The following is a 21,085-nucleotide window of genomic DNA, read 5'->3' on the forward strand; positions in this document are numbered from 1 at the left end:
TTTCTTGTCTTACTGCATTAGCTAGGACTTTCAGTCTGCTATTTACATACTTCTCTCTCATTGTTTTTCATGCTTGCAAACAAATTTGAGAGTACTTCAATTAACCAGTGAAAAGCCAGAATTAGAGACATAACTCCAGTTGTAGAGTACCAGATAAAAGCAAAATGTGTGTATACTGCCTGGAGTTCAAGCCAAAATACTGGCACACATACACAAAGAAAAACAGTAAATACTATTAATAAATAACAGATGATAGTGATACTATATAAACCTTTATGTGAACAAAGGCAAAAATGTAGGTGGGTAAATAGCAATAGCAAAATGACATTTACCCAATACAAGTTTTAAGAGACTGAAAAATCTAAATTGTTTCATAATCACTTAAGGAAATTAACATGATTGAACAACTTCAGTTGCAAGGAAAAATCCAGGCTTAGTTGCCTTCAGTGAGTTTAACATTCAAAAGGAATAACTCCATTTTTTATATAACAAACCATTCATGAGCATAAAGAAAAGAAAACTCCCCCAAATTCCATAGCTCATTTTACAATTCAAATACCCTTGAAACCCAATGGAACAAGGAAAGCATGAAAAAGAAAAGTTATAAACATTGCAGTTTACAAAAGTTACAGTTACAAAAATTAGATGAGATTCTGGCGGACTCAATTAGGAGTGTTCAAAAAGGATAGCAAATAATTAGTTGAATTTAGCCATATGATTTGGTGACAGTTGAACAGAAATCAGCTAATGGAATTCACATTCCATTAACAATAAAGGAGTGCAATACAGTAATCTTGGTAATTGAGCAACTACAGAAACATTTGGTAAGGTATGTCATTAAGATTAACAATGTCCAACCATCCAGAGATGCCAAGAGTGAGAGAATATATGTTGTGAAGAGATACTTGCTGCACTCATAATATGCAAGCATAGAATACAGGGGAAAAAGTAGATTTCCCCCCCCTGCAGATTAGACTGCCAGTATTAAGGCAAATCACAAAAGAGGCATCTGGAGTTCCCACATATGTAATTTGGGGAGGGGGGAGAGGTCAGTCATGGGGCTTGAACTCAACCTGGGAACTGTCCCTGAACTTCAGCTCAAAACGAGCACTCTACCACTTGAGCTACAGCACCACTTCTGGTTTTCTGGTGGTTAATTGGAGATAAGAGTCTCAGACCTTCCTGCCCAAGCTGGCTTTGAATTGTGATCCTCAGATTTCAACCTCCTGAGTAGCTAGGATTACAGGCGTCAGCCACTGGCGCCTGGCTGTAAAAATCTTTCCTAGTGTTTAGGGAGATAAAAAACACATAATTAGGTGACCTTACAAGTTTTGCCATCTTAACCAGGCCCTTTCAGGCACAGATCACTCACTTTTAATTAAAATTCAATAGCATTGAACAGACCAACGGTGTGGAGCACAAGGGACTTTATCTGTGGGATCATATAGCAAACAGCTGAACTGGTGATGTGACTTGATTATCACAAAGTCAGTACAGGAATGCACTACAGGAAGCCTTTGAGGTCCTTGCAGCTTTGCCCTCATTAAGCCCAAGGATGGTAATAGAGATGCTTGCTTTATTTAATATATATATATATATATATATATATATATATGTATATATGTATATATGTATATATATGCTTATGCACATTTTTGTATGTGTGAACTAACAATAAGCTTAAAAGTAAAACTTTATGATCAGAACCACTCCCACCCCTTGCTGCCTCAGCTCCCTCCAAGTATCCTAGCTTCCTTATTTCTCAACTACTCTGAGCACAGCCCCACTTCCAGGACTTTTGCTCTTGCTGTTTTTTCCTCCGGATACCTGCATGGTTTGCTTCCTTTAAGACTGACATTAAGACAATTAGTTTTGGTTTCCACCACAAATATGAAGACCACCCAAGATACCAATGGCCTAAACATGTATAAGGCCCTACAGCCTTAAGGAACCCAGCCTCCTTTTGGTTGCTGACATTAGAGCATGTCCCTTGTCCTCATTTTTGTCATGGCTGGGTGCTGCAAATAAGCCTGGGCAATACGGTCTTTATTCTGGACCATGTGCTCCACTTACATTCTGCTTTGTGAGACAAGCATCCATTTCCAGTATAACTGTCTTCTGAGAACCCAGTCTGAAAGAGCCTCCCATGTACCACTTTCTCCCCTTACACCAATTTCTCTGTATTGTGTTTGTCAGACATCTGCTTATTTATTGGATTGATGTCCCAGTCTTAGCTCATGCAAGAAGGGCTTCACTATGGCCTTTCTGGGTCCCTGGCATTTTGAGCAGCACATTGCTGGCACTCATGAGTTGCCAAATAGCTGGGTGCTAGTGGCTCACGCCTGTAATCATAGCTACTCAGGAGGCTGAAGTGGTGCTGTAGCTCAAGTGGTAGAGCACTCTCCTTAAGCTGAAGAGCACAGGGACAGCACCCAGGCCCAGAGTTCAAGCCCCACGATGGACAAAAAAAAAAAAAAGCTTTGCCAAATGACGGAAGCCTTCAGTCCATTCTTCACATTTGGTTGTATGCTTAGCAACTCTGCAGAGCAGTTTCCTCTGGTTGAAGGTTGAGTCAGTGCTCAAACTTGGGTTTGATAGAATCCTTTAGAGGGCTGAGTAGAATTGGGTTGGTTTCCTGCAAGTTCACAAGGATCTAGCACTGCTTTAGGAGTCTTAAGGAAATGTCCAAAAGGTTCTAGTTTATTCTGGTTGGTGACCTTTAAAAAAAAAATCCCTTGGGCTGAGAAGGTGGCTCAGTGGTAGAGCGCTTGCCTTGCATGCATGAGGCCCTGGGTTCAATTCCTCAGCACCACATAAGCAAAAAGAAAAAAACCGGAAGTGGTGCTTTGGCTCAAGTGGTAGAGCATTAGCCTTGAGCTGAAGAGCTGAGGGACAGCGCCCAGGCCCAGAGTTCAGGCCCCCCAACCAGACCGGAAAAAAAAATAATCTCCCAAGTGTTTGTAATATGTAGTCAAGGCTAAGAGCCACCTTTAGAAACACTGCAGCATTGATCCCTGACCTGCTGGCCAGCACAGACAGCTAACCTCTGTCACTACTAGGAAGTTCTTGGGAAGAAAAGACCTTGCTTCCCTTGCACTAACTTCAGAGCACTGACAGGGATTCAGTGTTTGTTGAGTGGATTAGAATGGAAAATACCTGAAATTATTGGTGGCAGACTTAAACAGGATTGGTTAACATGCGTCCCAGCTGAGGGACATTCTCTTATATTGACAGAACTACAAATACAGGCAAGTGTTCTGTGTTTAAGATGAGGTTTCTGGAAGAAGCAGATCTGAAACAGATTTTCCCCCTCACTTCAATGAAATTAAGTTGCCTCATGCAGTCTCATGAGACCGAGTGGTAGTGGTTAGCAATACCAGAAGGCTAGGTTGCCTAGGTTCAAAATCTGTGTCTTGTCAATTGTGATTTTGGCATTGCACCATGGTCAGTTTCCTCTTGTGTAAAATGTGGCTTAAAATGATCCTTTGGGGTTGGTCATTTTTTTTATCCTGCCCAAACAAGTGTTCTTTTTATTACATTTTAGATAAGTATGCATAGTGTTCTTCAAGATTGTATTCACAACCTCTATTACTTTTTCTGACCCTTTCCTTCCTTCCCAACTCCACTTTTCTTCTTCCTATCCCATATCCCTAGTTGTCATCTTTTCAATTTCATAGCTCATTCTAAACTTCATGCATGGGAAAAAATCATGATACTTACCTTTGGGGGGATTGGTTTAATCACTTAATACAGTCTACTCAAGTGATTATGTTAATAACAATCTTCAGTTCTGTCATTTTCCTGCAGAAGATAGAAGCTCATTTTTCTTTGCTGCGAAAGAAAATTCACTATGTACATATACCACAATTTATATGAGTTGGTCATTTTTGAGAAATAAAATACATGTAATTAGAGAAATACCTAACATTTTTAAAGAGCTATTCCACTGTATAACTTATATAAGTGGTCAGAAATTAACTGATTATTAAGTCTCAGGTTGTAATAAATGGCTTTTATTTTCCAAGCCCTTAATTAAACCTGTTATCTTTACCCTTTCATGAGGACTGAAATAGAAAAATAAGTAGTGAAGCAATGCAGACTGATAAAATTATTAAACCCAGTGCATCAGAGTATTTGCTAGCTAGCATGTGTTAAGAAATCACAGTTTGAAGCCCTAAAATAAACCTGGGCTCAAACTGCTAATTGAAATATTTTCTTACTGGATATATTTTACATATAATAAACTTACTATAGTCTACTAATTGTGTAACTAGTAACAATTTTTAATTTTGAAGTTCTACTCAGCTTAGAGGTAAAAGTGTTGCAACCCAAGAAAAAATCAAAGATACTAAAACATATTGTTTGCATTGGGGTATTAATGAAGTATATTAAAGTGCTTTTTGCTTTTTGTGCCAGTACTGGGGCTTGAACTTGGGGCCTGAGTGATGTTCCTTAGCTTTTTTTTTTATCAAGGCTGGTTATCACTTGAGCTATCCTTCTACTTCTGGCTCTTTTGGTTGTTAATTTTAGATAAGAGACTCATGTACTTTCCTTCCTGGGCTGGCTTTGAATTGTGATCCTCGGATCTCAGCTTCCTTGGTAGCTAGGATTACAAGCATGAGCCACTGGCACCCAGTCTAATATGCTTTTTATCTAACTTCTTTTCTCCAAAAAAGTTATATCCTATGCATATGAGCAAGGTGGAAATATTTCTCCTCTCCTCTTCTACAGAGAAACCCTAGCCACACACTCTTGGCCAAGAGTCAGACTCCAAACTTTCCACCCAAGACCTTTCACATCACATCCTGGTACCTTCAGGAGTAGCCATAACCAAATGTGTAAGGCTGAGGTGGTGGGGCTCTGAAGGATGGTGTGAAGTCTCTATTACTACATCCATATCCATTTCATCTAGGCAAACTGACCTGTGGTTCCCAGCCTGGAGTGCACATCAGTCATCTGGGGAGCTTTGGAAAATTAACTTGTGACTGAGCCTCACCTCAAACTAATGAATCAGTTTTCTAGAAGGTGAGGTACCCAGACATGGGCATGTTTTAAAAGCTCCCCTCGCAATTCTAAATTACAGCCAAGGTTAACAACCATAATGCCTGCTAAGTGGGATGCCTTTGATACATAGTTGGAATGAATGAGAAGGGGAATGAACCCTGGGACATTGCAACTCTCTGAAGCTTAGTCACTGCCCACCCCAGAAGGTTAATCATCCCAGAGATTTCAATCTAGGCAAGAGAATCCTAGTGCAATAGAAACTTTGAATCCAAAAGTAGTGCACAGGAACACTGAAGCTCTACCACCCAAACTGCTCAACTCCAATCTAGTTGTCTATGCAGCAGGTGCCCAGCATGGGGAGTTCTTGTTAAATTGTGAAGCTGCCTGGGCCTTAGCTGCCCTCAGCCTGCCCTAAGTCCTTTGAGGGAATATTGCTGGATGTCTGGTAAAATATAGGATAGAGGAATGGTGCTCCCCATTGAGATGAAGACAACTAAGTAAAGGCCACAGAAGCCGAGGCCCAATACCTGAGACTTCCAGCCCCAGAGCCTCTTGGCTGTGGGAGTAGAGAAGCAAGACCTCTCTCAATTAGTGAAACTTCATTTTCTGTCTGCTCTGGGTACTGGATGGGGTAAAGACAAAAGCATTCTTGGTCCTGGTAGAACTTAAATCTTCAGCACCTTCCTGATTATTTGAGCCTAGATCTTCATATTGAGCTATTACTGAGGATCACTTTGGATGAGAGAGCAAATTGGGAGATAACTGATAAAAAAGTCAATCAGGAACCTTATTACTGGGAATGAGTTTTATAAAACTCATATCTAAGTTCATTCTGCATATGTGGATCAGTTTGTACAGAAATTTGTAAGCAATGAGAAGGTGGCTAAGTGGTAGAGTGCTTGCCTTGCATGCATGAAGCCCTGGGTTCGATTCCTCAGCACCACATAAGCAGAAAAAGCCGAAAGTGGTGCTGTAGCTCAAGTGGTAGAGTGCTAGCCTTGAGCTGTAGAGCTGAGGGACAGTGCCCAGACCCAGAGTTCAGGCTCTACAACCAACAACAACAATAAAAAATTATAAGCAAGAGTGAAATTAACAAAATTTGCTCTAATTGGGGCTGGGAAGGTAGCTCAGTGGTAGAGTGCTTGCCTTGCAAGCATGAGGCCCTGGGTTCGATTCTTCAGCACCACATAAACAGAAAAAGCCGGAAGTGGTGCTGTGGCTCCAGTGGTAGAGCACTAGCCTTGAGCTGAAGAGCTGAGGGACAGTGCCCAGGCCCAGAGTTCAGGCCCCATGACCGGCAAAAAAAAAAAATTTGCTCTAACTGCTTTTATTTGTTTGCTTATTTGCCATTACCAGAGCTTGAAATCTGGGCCTCACTGGCTTTTTTTTTAACTCAAGGCTGATGCTCTACTGCCTGATCCACACATCCAGTACAACATTTTGCGGTTGGAGATAGAGTCTTGAGTGTTTTTCTCCTCGGTTGGCTTTGCACCTCAAACTTACTAATCTAGCCTCCTGAGTAGCTAAGATTATAGGCATGAGCCACCAGCCCTTGGCTAGTTTCTACTTTTTAAAGTAGGTAAGTCCAAACTGGATATTAAAAGCCACTCAGGTAAAGATAGCCAAAAAGACTGATGTGAAATAATGAATAAAAATAAACATGAAGTGCTTGTATTTTAAAATAAACCATGTTTAAAATTGATTGGTATATGTAAAGTGTAGAAAATTTGAGTGTATTATAAAATAGGCTATAGAATAAACTGAAAAGGTGGCTTGTAATGTGATAAGAGCAACTAAGTGGTATTGAGGTTTTTGTTTGTGTTTATTGTGGTTGAGGTAGGGGCTTACTGTCTAGCACAAATTGGCCAGGAACTTGAGATCCTCTTGTCTCCACCTCCAAAGTGCTAGGATTACAAGTATATATCACCAAACAGCAAGGAAAGTTTTGTTTTTAGTTTTTTGGTGGAGTGGGTGGACATTCAAAATCAGCATCTGCCTGTCCTTTTGGGAAGGGCTACATTTTGGAGGAGAATCAGGCATTGACAACCCTCAAACTCAGGCTTTGCATCAGGGATGCTTCTTGCTTATGAGCATTCTGCTTTATGGTATACAAGCAGCTTTTGACTTGTGTGAAAAATTTACTGCACTTTTCAGCATCCACTATCCACAGTGGGGAGGGATGCAGATTCTGAACTCTGTGGGCCATGAGAGCATGAAAACATCAGGAGCCCTGAGCCTATAGTCCAGCTGTCCCAAATGATTTAAGTACAAGTGAATGTTCCTTTAGCTTGGAGAAAAACCATAACCATAGATAAGACAAAGCCCCCATTTGGAACCTCCCTCCTCGAAGAATTTAAGAGATTTCTCATTTGTCTCTCATAATTTAGAGCAACTATTTTCCTTTTTTCTTTCTGTTAAATGTATCTAATAAACCAGTTGGCCTGCCCCAGAGGTGATGCTTTGGTTACATTTTCAAATATTTTTCAGTCTAGTTAGACTCCCTACTTTTTCCTAAATGAAACCAGTAATTTATATTTGCTTGTAAAGCCATTGACTTTGCCAAATGATTTATAACTATTAAAAGAAAAAGATGGGGCTGGGAAGGTGGCTCAGTGGTAGAGTGTTTCCCTCGTATGCATAAGGCCCTGAGTTCGATTCCTCAGCACCACAAAAGCAGAAAAAGCTAGAAGTGACACTGTGGCTCAAGTGGTAGAGTGCTAGCCTTGAGCTGAAGAGCTGAGGGACAGCACCCAGGCCCAGAGTTCAGGCCCCATGACTGACAGTAAATAAATAAATAAATAAATAAATAAGAACAAAAGCTTAAATTAATAACTTTAAGAATGATTCTCAAAACTGGAACTAAAGGGAGTCTAGAGATTTCAACAATGAGCCACCTCTTTATTTGAACCAAATTCTTGTCTGTACTTTGATCTGATTGCATGTGTTCTGTTCTGTTTCATTAGTTATCCATTCAAGAGTCATGCTACATATTGTGGTTTTATAATGTGTTTTCATGTCTAATTGTGCTTCCTTTTCAGAGTTAGAGAAAAAGGTATAATTGAATACAATCACAGCAGATTTAATCATACAGATTAACTTATGCATGTCAGTGGCCTACAAATCATATCCCTCCTTGTTCCTGATCCCCATTGTCTTTTCCTTGTCTTTGGTGACACTTTTTCAAGTAAAATCTTTATGAGTCGGGTAAGAGGACTGGCCCAAGTAAATGGGTAATATGGCCTGTCTCCTTAAGTACTGCCATTAAAACCTCTGATTTGAAAGGAACCCTGAAAAATTTGGACTTAGTATGTATTATGCATGATAATTTGCTAGAAATATCAAGCCGCTTTTCTCAGTGACTGTAATTAATGCTGTTTTCATACTGACTGCTTGTTAAATCTGTCTTACTCTGAAAACTCTAATTTATCATTTTGTGTGTGATATTGGGGTTTGACGTAGGACCTCACACTCGATAGACAGGTATTCTGCCACTTGAGTTACAGCCCCAATTTTTTTAATTGCCTCAAACTACAATCCTTCTTCCTCTGGCCTCCTGAGTATCTCCAATTATAGGTATGAGTATATGAGTATAGGATATGATAGCTTCTCAACCACACCCAACTCTACTGACTCTTAATACAGCTCTCTCTTTTTCTCTCTCTCTCTTCCTCTTTCACTTGTTCCTTTCCACCCTGTTCCCTCTTCCCTTTCTCCTTTTCCCTCTCCATCTCTCCCTCTCTTCTGTCTCAATGCCAAATGCAGGTGAGGATGTTCATTGCTGGTAGGTATGCAAGATGATATGGCTGCTTTGGAGGACAATTTGGCAGTTCCTTTCAAAAGTAAAGATACTCCCAGCTGGCTGCAGTGGTGGCTTGTGCCTGTAATTCAGCTACTCAGGAGGCTGAGATCTGAGGATCACAGTTTGAAGCCAGCCTGGGAAGGAGACTTTTACATCCAGTTAACTACCTAAAGAGCCAGAAGTGGAGCAGTGGTTCAAGTGGTAAAGTGCTAGTGTTGAGCACAAGAGCTCAGGGACAGCGTTAGGTCCTGAGTTCAAGCCCCAGGACTCATACTCACCCCCCACACTACACACATATAGTTGTAAACATATTCCTATCACATGACTCACCAGTCATGCTCCTCAGTGTTTATCCAAATGAATTAAAAACTTAACCGCACAAAACCTGCCTATGGATATTTAATAACAGCTTTACTTGTAAATTGCTAAAACTTGATTGCAATCAAGATGTCCTTCAAGAGGTCAGTGGATGAATGGTGGTACATTCAGATGATGGAGTACTATTCAGCATTTAAAAAAATTTTAATGAGCTATCAAACCACAAAAAGGCATTACTAATGGAAAGAAGCTAAACTTCAAAAGCTGCATAGGGTGGGATTCCGAATATATGACATTCGGGAAAAGACCAAAACTATGGAGACAGTAAAAAGGACAATGGCTGCTGGGGGGGGGGGCAGGTATTAGTGGGAGGAAGAGGCAGAGTGCAGAGGATTCTTATGGTAGTTGTGTGACATGATCCTATAATTACTGTTGGATGCAGGACAGTATACATTTGCCAGAAACCCACTGGACATATAACATGAAGAGTAAATGAACCCTGATGGGCTTGGGGTGATGTGATATGTCAACAAAATTGTAACCTCTGCAGCATTTGAGGCATCTGAGGCCCAGAGACTGAAAGTAATATAACCATTGCCACCCAGCATGTTGACTATGTTGAGTAAAATCTAGATCCTATCTCTGGTCAGATGCTGTCTCCATATCAGCTGACCTGCATTCTTCTCTCTACTAACCAGGCTTGTCTTCGGCAGTATCCACCTCTGTCCAGGAAGAGTCCCCATACCTGCCCTCCCAGCATCACCTGTGACTGCTGCTGGCCGGCTGACAGTGGGCAGGACATGGAGGCTTCGCTGGGGCTCATCCATACTCTGGATCAACTGCCTGATGCACATGGCTGTCAGGCTGACCCTGAGAGGCATTATTATTTTAAGTAATTCATGTTGGAGGGAGGAAATGACAGGAAAATGTGAAAATGAGTAGCTGTTACATGTGTGATAAATGAAACAGGGAACATAAAGACAAAAAGACACATCTGCTTTCTTGTTCCTTTTTATAGCAACTTCCAAGTCTGATTTTTTCACACAAAGTAGGAACCCCAGAGCTTCTGAGTGATTTTCTAACCCAAGCCCTCATTAGCTCTGGTAGGAGTGAGGAGAAAGGAGGCCTCTGGGACTTGGGATTCAGTATGGAATCTGAGAATGGCTCCCCCCCCACCCCCCCGAGTCCTTTCAGTGGGCCAGGGACCAGAAGTCCTGTGCAGGAGGCTTGGGTAGGGTTTGGATGCCAGTTCTGTTCTCCCTTCTCCTCTGTTTACCAAATAATGGGGGACCCTGCCCCAGGTGGTTTCACATGAATAGCACTGTAATGAGGATGTTTCTGTAAGAATACAGAGCTCTGGGAATACTGACAATCTCTGCAGAGTGATTTTCTCCATTCTGAGATAGGCTGTGTGCCTGCCTGGTGCCAAGTGCCTATGCACAGAGTGTGATGATGGCGTGTCACAGTGGCAGGGCCACGGGCCGCTCGATGCTGAGCTTCAGGGAGAAATGACATCTGTCCAAGTGTTATCTCCTCTAAGGAAGGATCAGAGGATTTCTGGGGTTGAGGAGCCACCGTCCTTGAAATACTCCAAGCCAACCTGCTCAAGCCCCCATTTTCCTGTAGCTACCTTCTTCTTTGGAAGGAGGTTTAAATACAATTCTGGCTAGGCATGGTGACACCATAATCCCAGCTACTCCGAGGAGAGGCAGAAAGACTAAGCTCAGGAGAGAGGGCAAAATTAGCAAGACTGTCCCCAAAACAATGAAAGGATTGGGAGTGTTGCTCAGGTACTCATGGGAGAATGTGTAAATTAAGCTGTTCTTAGTGCTTTAGTTCATGGGTTCAGTTCTGCTAAATGCATGCTCAGCCCTGTGCTGAGCATGGCTGTGGGGCTTGTCAGGGAAAGGGGCTGTTCTTGCCTTTAGTGTAGATGGAGCTTGCAAGGACAACAAGAAGTCTAAAGGCCAAACACAAGATCAAGGATTTGTCCGGTGTGGGGGGGGGTGGTGAGGGGTACTGCAGAGATGCCTGCCCACACAAATGTGTGATTTTTCTCCAGCACTGGGGACCACATTGGGGGCAGAGGTGGGTGACATAGTCATCCTAGCTGTGGATTGACTAGGCAGGTGCATCAGTAGGACTGACCTCTGCTTTTTCTTCATTTATTTGGGTCTGCAAGGGAGCAGAAACTAGGTGTGGCTATGTGACTGAGTTCTGGCCAGTGAGATATACAAGGAGGCATTGGATGTGGAGGTTCCTACGGAGGAGGAGAGATGGTGGGGGACTTTTCATCTTTCCTCTATTGTGGTGGTGTTATCGGAGTCCTAGGCCAAAGGACTTTGTTGTGGGTCTCTCAACAAACTAAGTCTGGCCACTCGTCCCAGAAATCAAATGGAAAAGCAATGGTGGAAAGGCAGGAAAAGAACTTAATCAATTTAGCCATATGGGGAAGATGAAGCAGAACAAGCACCTTGCTCCAGTTTCCAGGTTCTGACGTGAGCTTTAGCTTTAAATGCAGGGAGAATTGGGACAGGACTGGAGGTATGTAAAACAAGTCTTGGTCTGGCGGATCATTTTCTCAGTTCTGGTTTTGCAAGGTGGCTGGAGGTGGTCCTCATCACTGTCACCACTTGCTAGAGCAACATAGTTTTCATCATGTTGAACTGGAGTGAGCCCCAGCTCTTGAGGGGAGCAGTCTCATCATGAGTAATCTGCCTGCAAGGCATGTTGTTCCTGGAATCCAAGATGACTGCAGGTTTAGGCAACAACAGGAGACTTCAAAGTGCTTCTCTAGGGATCTGACATAGGATGCTCACTAGTCCATACATACACCCACCCATAGTGCTTAGGATCAAACTCAGAGGCATGTGCATGCTAGGCAAGTGCTTTACCACTGAGCTACTTAGTTATTCTTCGGTGAGTGCCTTCAACTGTAAGTAGAGATAAGAGATTAGGTGAATTTAGGGCAATTCAACCTCATTTTACCAGTTTTTACACAGATACTACTTAAATGATTAACATGTCTATGTTCTGAATTGAGCAGCCCTCTGCTACACAGTTGTAAGGCAGAAGAGACAGATTTAGAGCAGAAGCAAATCTGCTTTTAGCTATCCATTGGGTATCTGCAGGGTGCAGTGAAGAGTCAATGCTTTTTAGCAAAGAGCTTTTACATCCTTGTTATACTGGCTGGAATGTAGACGTTGTAGCTGGAGCTCATGCAGTCATATTGGACAAGTCAGTGTGCTAACAAATGTCAGACAGGAAGAGTGGAAGAGCCAGGGTCCCTGGCAGACTCAGTCAACGCAGAATCCCTGGGCTCACTACCTCTGGATTTGTTTTATTTGAAATAAGCTCTCATAAGTGTAAGAACTGTTATTTCAGGTAATCTGTTTTATGCTACTGAATCAAATCCAAACATCAGTAGACAGTGTGATGAAACTGTAGATATATTATAATGTCAGTAAAGTGATTGCCATGAGGTCTGTACAAAGTAATAGAGGCAGAAAGCCAGGAGGCAGCCATTCACTGGAGAATGGAGACTTCAGATTGGGCTGGACAAATACAGCAGAGAAGAAAGTCTTTTAAAATAGAAAACAGGAAGGGTGATTTTAGGAGGTAGAAGCCTTGATTTTAAGATTTCAGATTTGCCTTGACACGATGTGAGTTTGGTGCTAACAGTTCCTAAACTCCTTCTGTGTAGCCAGCTTCTACTACCCTCTGGATGGTAGATTTTGTTTTTGGGGTTTTTTTGATGGTTCTGGGATTTGAACTCATGTCCTAGCACTTGCTAGGTATCTCTAGCCCTTTTTAGTGCTGGCTATTTTTGACATATGGTCTTACCTTGTTCCTAGACCTATTTTAGGCTTCCTATCATAGCTGAGATGTTAAGTGACTACCATGCCCAACTTCTTCCATTGAGGTCAACTCTTGGGGATTTTTCAGTCTGGCCTAGAAACATAATCCTCCTGATCTCAGACTTCAATGAGGCTAGAGTAACAGGTACACATCACTATGCCCAGCTAGGGGTGGAGAGGAGAGTCTCAACATTTTGCCGGGGCTGGTCTTGAACTGCATTCCTTCTGTCCTCAGCATCCCAAGAAGCTAGGCATCAGCAGTTTATTTTATTGGCATATTTCATGAATGAAGAAATGGAGATTCAGAGTGGCTAAGAAACTTATCCAAGGGGACAAAACTAGGAAGATTAACAGATCTCTCAGTGTGATTCTACAGTGCATACTATGCTGTATTACCATGCTAGCTTCTCTATCCTACAACCCCTAGGTCTGGCCAGGGCCAGGAAGCCACTGATAGGCTCAGAGGAAGAGGAAACCAGTGAGGCTGGCTTCCAGGTGAATAGAACCTCTAGAATGTTCAAACCCTTAGAAGGGAGGTAGAGGAAAGCATAGGACCACAGCATAGACTCTGAGTGCATAGGTAGAGCCCTGCAGGGGGTCATCCAGATCAGCATACTGATGCCACCCCAGGCCCTGGGATGACCCAGGCCTGTGAAAATGCCCAGGGATGCAGGGCAACAGTATCTGCAGGGTGGGCCAAACCCTGACTAAAGCAGAAGCACATAGGTTCTATGTTCAGATCACATTTCTAGCCCTTACCCACTGGGTCATCTTGGCCAAATTACATGTAAGCTTTCGTGCCTTCATTTCCCCATGTGTAGGGTGAGATCCGTCTCACAAGACTGTGCCCATCGGATGAACTGATGCAAGGGAGCTGGACAGGCCCACCCCACAGCGAGCCCTCAGTGTGGCTGTGTGTGTTTGTCAACCTCCATAGAGCAGACAGGGAGCTAGGCCAAGGGGAGCCAGGAAGTGGAGGCAGCTGAGGAGGAGAGGCTGCTGGAGGGGACACCAGATGCAGTAATGTGCCTCCCTTCTGTCAGCCAACCCCTCAAGGAAGCCATGGCCCCAGGCCTCTTCTCCAGGGTTATCTGTTTGTCAATCTATGTATCTAAGGAAGGACTTAACCTGCATCTAAATACCTGAACTCCTTGGGAAGAGGTAAGGAACGTTCAACTCCCAAACTACACATACCCATTTTACTGAGTGCCTATTTCAGGGTGATTATCTGGTAATATTTACTGGGCAATGACATGAACTGCCTTGGCTTTGCTACCGTAGCCAGGATGGGGCTGGCTCACTGCCCTCCAGCGCCTGCCAGGTGCCCACTTGTAGCTCTAGGCCTGGCTGCCACCAGTACTGATTGAAGACCCTGCCTTTGGCCCTGGCTGTCTCAACCTTCCATCTGGTCCTGAAGGGTCCTGCACACCCTTTGCATTCCCAGCTGTGTCCTCATGCATGTCTGCAGCTATTATTAGGCCTCACTGGAACCCAATCCTGCTGAGATACTCGGTTTTTATTAGCAAGTGTCGTAAGGTTGGCATTTGTGTCCTTATTTAGGAAGCATCTCGGGGGTGCTCAGATAAATAGTAGTGAGGATGATGGTGAATCTTCTAAAGAACCAGGCAGCCTAGCCCCAAACCAGCATGGGGACAGCTAGAGGACCGTGGGTAGATCTGAATCCCTCTGTCTCTATCTTGGCAACTTGGATCATGTGGATAAGTCTCAGAGCCCAGTGACAGCCTCCACTTTGCCATGACTACCATGTGATGCTAGGTGAGTTGTGGCATCTCTGTGGACGACACAGTGGACACGGTGAGTGTGCCCATGCAGGGTGAGAGGCCCACACAGAGGCCATTGTGACACTCCAGTGATTGAACATGAGCTGCCACATGCAGAGCTCCTGCCAAGCCCAGGTCCTGTGGGAGGCATCCAAAAGGGTGCAGAGACTCAGGATAGTACTGAGTGCTATTGAGGAGGTGGCCTGCCTTACTCTGATCCCCAAAGCTAGAAAGCTACTGAGCTGAATGGCAGATCTTGGGGACCTTGGCTCCAGCGTATATGACTTTCCTATTATACCAGACTATAGGCAGCCTCTGGAAAGCAGCCCTGGTGGGGATCAGGTGCATCGAGGGATGGATCAGGCCTGAAGAGTATGGGGAAGAGGAGAAAAGGATTCAAGATGGCACCAGAAACTGGGAGGAGACGGGGATGGGGCTCCAGGAGCTGCTGGGTTTCTTTCTTTTCTTTCCTTATTTTCTTTACATGGGTGGCTTTACTCCCTGATAATTCATGGAGAGCTGTATGCTGTGATTTATGCACTTTGTTGAACATATGTTATATGTTTTACAAAGGTTAAAAAGGAAGAGAAGAACTTTGTAGCATATAGTTATTGAGTCCTAATGTATTCTTGAAGTTCACTTATGCAGCTCTCATTTGCATCTATGCAGATGACATTAAAGGTTATGTTTAAGCATCTGAAGACAGGTAAAGTTCCAAAGTTCAAATAAGTCCAAAGCTAATCAGTCCTTATTCAGATGACCAGTCAATGCCAGCCCTAGCATTCAGGCTTATTTCGGCTCTACTGTTCTCTTTCCTAGGTTAGCTCTGGACCTGCATTAAAGAGCTGAGATGGTGAGACTCGAGGTAGGAAGGTATTGGTCGCAGAGGGACAGCCATGGACTGAGCTTCATTTAGGACATTGGAGTGTCATGCTGGATGACAGTGTAGGACAAGTATTGGTGGGGAAGAGGATACTACTTTGGGTACCTGACCAATGCCATGGGTTGGTTGAGCCTCAACATTTGTGAAATTTCAGCCCCTGTCCAAGGTCATAGTAAAGAATGAGGCTTATGGGATGTGTGCGGTGTGGTTCATGCCTGTAATCTCAGCTGCTTGGGTCATGGAGATGGATAGGATTGAAGTTCGAGATCAGCACTTGCAAAAAGTTGAGCATAGTGGTGTACATCTATCATCCCAGCTATGAAGGAAATATAAATAGGATTGTGGTCTAGACTGACCAGAGAAAAACATGGAAACCCTACTTGAAAAATAACTAAGAAGAGTTGAGGCTGTGCCTCAAGTGATAGAGTGTATGCCTAGCAAATATGAAGTTCTAAGTTTAAACCCCAGTGTTACCAAAAAATAAAATTAAAAAAATAAGAACATGTTGTTACCTTAGGGACTATATAGTGCCTTTAGTTACAAAAGGCTCTGACATTTGATCCTGACATAGTCACACTTGCAGAGCTAGCTTACATGTGAGAAAGTCAGAAGGGATAGGTATCTCTCCTGTCCTTTGTCAGTCTCTAGGGGCCCTGCTAGCTACCTCCTTCAGCATGTCACAGTTTTGTGCTAAACATGAAGGCATTAAACAAAAAAGTCAAAGTTGGTTCCATACTTGTTACCTGGCTTCTTTTACTATAAGCTTGGTGGTTATAGTCATGGTCTAGCATATGGGTGTATATATGTGTATACACATGTGTGTGTTTGGAGATGGGCATGGTTCTAGGATGCTGGAGGTACAGGTCTCCCCACCCTCTTATTTCTCTGCACTCTTCATCACAACACCAGGGTTCCACCAAAGGGAAGAAAGAGGGAAAGATGGTGTATAATGTGATTCTCCTGACATGGACATTAGTTATACTCCCAACACCCATTCCCCTGCCATCTGTGTAGCAGCCTATGGTATCTGTACTTCTCCTAGCACCTGGGGAGGTAAACTGAGCCAATGGTGACAATATAGCCCTATTGTCTCATCCAAGCTGAAGCAAGAAAGTGCTCAGCTTTCCTTGGGTGATTGTTGTTGGTCCCAGATTGGAGGAGAATCAGAGTCAGTATCTCCCCCACTCAGTCTTCCCATCTCCTTCTCTCTTTTACTGCTGTCCTAGTTACTGCTGAAGTCACCATGAGGCCAGCTCCCTGAGGAACAAGCCATTCCAGAGGTGGAAAGACCCTGGGTCCTAGGATTACTGAGGAGCTCATGTGTGACCCTTGTCCCCCAGACTTCCTCATGTGTGAGACAATAATGAATTCCTCCATAGTTCCTCTTCCTGTAGTCAGAAGCTCCTAATTGACACACGGACCTTCAAAACAATAGTTGGTTGTCTCCAGAAGTAGAGGTGGAGTCTCACCAAGCAACCCAACAAATCTATGCTCCATGATCCAAGGTGGCCAAGGACATGCCTTTATGAGATTATGGATGACTTGTGCACAGAAATGTCACCCATGAGCTCCAGTTCTGCTTCAAGGATAAATGAGTCTGGGCTGATATGTTGATCATAATATAGTCACATGTAATAACCTATCTTCATGAATACCATCCTAAGCACAAAGGAAGTCTGTTGTAGAGACCCATTAGGTCCTGAGGTGGGACTATGTGCATGGGCCCTGAATACCACACAGTGTGTGGACTAGATGCCAGCAACACAGCCTGTGGGCCAACTCTGACTACACCCACTGGATCCTGTGTTGTGTGACCTTCCACAGCACAGAAGAAGGGCAGAAACTGTATGGTCCACAAAGCCTTCTGCTTTTACTGTCTGACCTTCAGGAATGATGATGATTCTTGGTAACCCCACTTGTCCTCTTGGCCTGTGAGTGCTGACAATCTGAGACCCCCTGTAGATAGGAGTCTCTTCTCAGAATACAACAATCCTGTGATTGTTTTGACTTGTAATCATGAATAAGTGTGGATGTAGTTGAATGGTAATAAATATGTACAAATTCTATTTTTACTAATTCTGTTAGGAATTAGTAGGAAAACCATTTTCCAGCACACTGAATTAAATGTTTGAAGATGTGGTTAAGATGACAGCCACTTGTCCATCTTGCAGTGCACTGAACACAGGTCTAATAGGACACCACATCTATTCAGGATACTTCAGGTTAAATTTCATTCTATCAAGAATAGTAAAACTTAAATGAAAGCCAGCAAAGCGTTTCCCAAGAGCAGAGATTATAAAGAGAGGGGAAGAGTGTGGAATTGCATCAGGAGCCTGTAGGACACAGGAGGCCCAAAGAGGTGTGAAAGGTCTGTACCAAAGATATGCTCTGCCAAGTACACAAATTTGCAGTGGACGGGCTCTAACCATGCTTAACCTATTTCCAGGAATCTCAAATGAATTGAATAATGAGGCACTTAATATGGTGACAGCTTTTATAAAGTAGTGATCATATTTCTCTTTCCCTTCTTTTCTGGAAGGAAGCAGAGAATTAAGTCTCAAGTTGGTACAATAACTGGAGCTCAGTGGCAGAGCCACCTGCTAGTGGGTTGGGGGTGGGAGTCTGACACCTGCAGGGAAAAGAAAGTTAAGCCAGCCTATCCATGCCCACCAGACATCACTACCTCAGGTGCTGCTCTACCAGTGTGCAGATTAGTAAAGATGCAGAGGCAATCGTATCATTCTTCTACCCAAAATCTTGCAATGGTTCCATGGAAGAATTCCAAGTCCCTGGCCTTTGCCCTCCCATCCCTAGCCTCAGCTATGTTGACTACCATGCACATCTCTTTTTTTGGGGGGTGGGGGAAGGCATAGGGCTTGAATTCTGGGCCTGGGCTCTGTCCCTCAGCTCTTCAGCTCAAAATGAGCACTCTACCACTTGAGCCACAGCGCCACTTCCGGTTTTCTGGTGGTTTATTGGAGATAAGTCTCATGTTTTTTTCCTGTCCAGGCTGGCTTTGAACCACGATCCTCAGGTCTCAGCCTCCTGAGTAGCTAGGATTACAGGCATGAGCCACCAGGGCCCAGCCCATGCACATCTCTTACACAGAGCCTCCTAGTCCATCATCTCTACCTGGCTAATCATTCTTGCATATCACACTCAGGCCAAACACCACTTGCCAAACTGCCTCCCCACTATCGTCCCTGTCACTTCAGATTAGGTCAGAGGCATACTTTTCTTACTTTTGTGATTGTCCATAGTCTGTCTTCCTCACTGAACTTAAACTCCTATTAGGGCACAGACTGAATCATTGAGCCTTGTTTTCCTCCCATTTGCACAATGCCTAGTACATAGTGGTCATTTTTGTCCTGTCTGCCAAATGCATAGAGCTTTCAGAACAGGCTGGTGGTGAATCAGGATTGGGACTGCCTTAGAACTCTCATCCTTTTCCTCTCAGACACTAGAGGAACGATAAACATATTTAGGCAGCTATATTTACAGATCATTCTCTTGAAAGCCCTATACAGATTACCAGTAAAAGGAGTCTAGAGGCCTATATTGGCTTTGTTATGAAAACCAGCTGAATTCATTCTTCAAAGGACAGACTGGATCTCTGTGTTTCTCCCCAAGGGAAAACATGAAGAAGCACTACTATAGAGAGAGCTTTTATAAAGGAGAATTTAGGGAGATTCAAGGTCCATTTTGGCTGCCATGTCATCTAAGTGTGGAAAGAGCAACCTTGTGACAGTGCTTTTGTTTCTGCCTCTCTGTGAGGGTACAACTCATCCAAAACGGAACGGACTCTGCACTCTGATGCATTTGTTAGTTTATGGAATAATTATGGTGATGATGATGTCTCTACCCTTTCAAACAAATTAGTTCAGTTGGAAGAAATGTAGGAGAGAAGTATGTAGGAGGATGTCTTAGGACAGAAGAGGGTACTCTCAGGTTGGAAATGTGAGGGCTAAGATTTCAAAAGATGATAAAGGATTTATCATAAATTTTATAGAATACAAATCATCCTTCATAAGGAAATGGAACAAGGAGTTGAAATTGCCATTCCATTATTTAACTTAATAAAAACAGGACTGATGAAGTCCAATGTCTGTAAGTAACTGTACAGGGGCAGACCCCAGCTACTTGGATTGCAAGGCTGTAATGAGGGCATTTCTACTCACCAGGCAGCAAAATGCTCTTTGTTACAGTGTCTCAAAGCTAGGAGTCAGCCTCCTGAAGGCCTGGTTGGTTAACACAAATGTAAAGAGTCCCAGAACAGCATGTACTTATCACACACTCCTTGAACACATGGGTGGAATGCCACTTACATAATCTGGCAGGCTGCAGTTGTGCCGTATGAAACAACAACAAAAAAAGCTGCTTTTCTTAAAGCCTCAAAAAAAAAACCCCTCTAAGTTCTTTTTTTTCTTCTTTTCAAGCCTTTCTATTTTATATTGGGAGACAATGCTCACAGTGTGAGTAATGCCCATCAGTTATCAGTAATTTAGCAGATTGTGTGCCAGTGTTGACATTTGTTCTTGGCTTAATTGTGCGTGAGTGTGTGTTTTAAACAATGATACAGCTGTCCCCACTCCTGGCAATTACAGCATAAAAATGGTGCTTGCTGAATCTGGCATCTTGATCACTTAGCCATGTGTTTTACTCTTTTGTTTGCAAGGCCTCCTGAGTGTTTGCTGCAATTCTGGGATCAGAATATAAATTCGGCTTGGAATGGAACCTGGCTCCATCCTGATAGCAAAACCAAGGACTACAGACTGTGTTACACAACCTTTGCTAGGTCTCTGACTCCACTACAGAGATTCTGCAGGTTAAAGATACCTTCTTGAAGAATGTGCCATGGATTCCTAGCTTCCCTGATTTGATATGAAGAAGTCAGGTTTAAAACACCATCGGAGCCGGGCGCTGGTGGCTCACGCCTGTAATCCTAGCTACTCAGGAGGCTGAGATCTGAGGATCGCGATTCAAAGCCAGCCCGGGCAGGAGAGACCGTGAGACTCCTATCTCCAATAAACCAGAAAACCAGAAGTGGCGCTGTAGCTCAAGTGGTAGAGCGCTCGCCTTGAGCTGAAGAGCTGAGAGACAGTGCCCAGGCCCAGAGTTCAAGCCCCACGACCGACAAAACAAAAAACAAAAAAAACACCATCGGGATAAAAGAGCAATGTCAGTAAAGGCACCCTGGACTGTTGCTGGTCATTTGCAGAGTATTAAGAAATGGAAACATATCCTTGACAGAGGCAGAGTGTTGCTACAAAGCCCTAGCATTAGTCCTGTTCTCTGTTAATTCATGCCACTAAGGAGAGTAAATACCTCCTTCATGGAGAGTAAGGATCTGTGGAGTTGTTTTTGTCCTTCAACTATTTTCACTTTTGGCTTCATAGGCTTTTTGCTATTAGGTTAGCTGATTCATGTTTGTGTCACCTTGGAT

General features: G+C 43.4%; 1 protein-coding gene across 4 annotated transcripts in view; it reads left to right on the forward strand.

The window, feature by feature from the left end:
- The window catches only part of Pias2 (protein inhibitor of activated STAT 2), a 98,257-nt gene extending 77,562 nt beyond the window's left edge, over positions 1 to 20,695 (forward strand). For 2 of the 4 annotated variants that reach the window (XM_070029210.1, XM_070029213.1), the window contains exon 14: positions 9,820 to 10,114. In XM_070029210.1, coding sequence (XP_069885311.1) covers positions 9,820 to 10,017 — 198 coding nt within the window. In that variant the 3' untranslated portion in view covers positions 10,018 to 10,114. Of the gene's footprint in view, positions 1 to 8,766; positions 8,786 to 9,819; positions 10,115 to 20,317 lie in introns of those variants that run through there. The other 2 variants (XM_070029214.1, XM_070029220.1) reach the window with 2 other exon arrangements.
- The last annotated feature ends 390 nt before the right edge of the window (positions 20,696 to 21,085 follow it).

This window comes from Dipodomys merriami, unplaced genomic scaffold (genome assembly GCF_024711535.1).
Source record: "Dipodomys merriami isolate MVZ:Mamm:240054 unplaced genomic scaffold, mDipMer1.0.p SCAF_2, whole genome shotgun sequence".
In the NCBI taxonomy this organism is placed as follows: Eukaryota; Metazoa; Chordata; class Mammalia; order Rodentia; family Heteromyidae; genus Dipodomys; species Dipodomys merriami.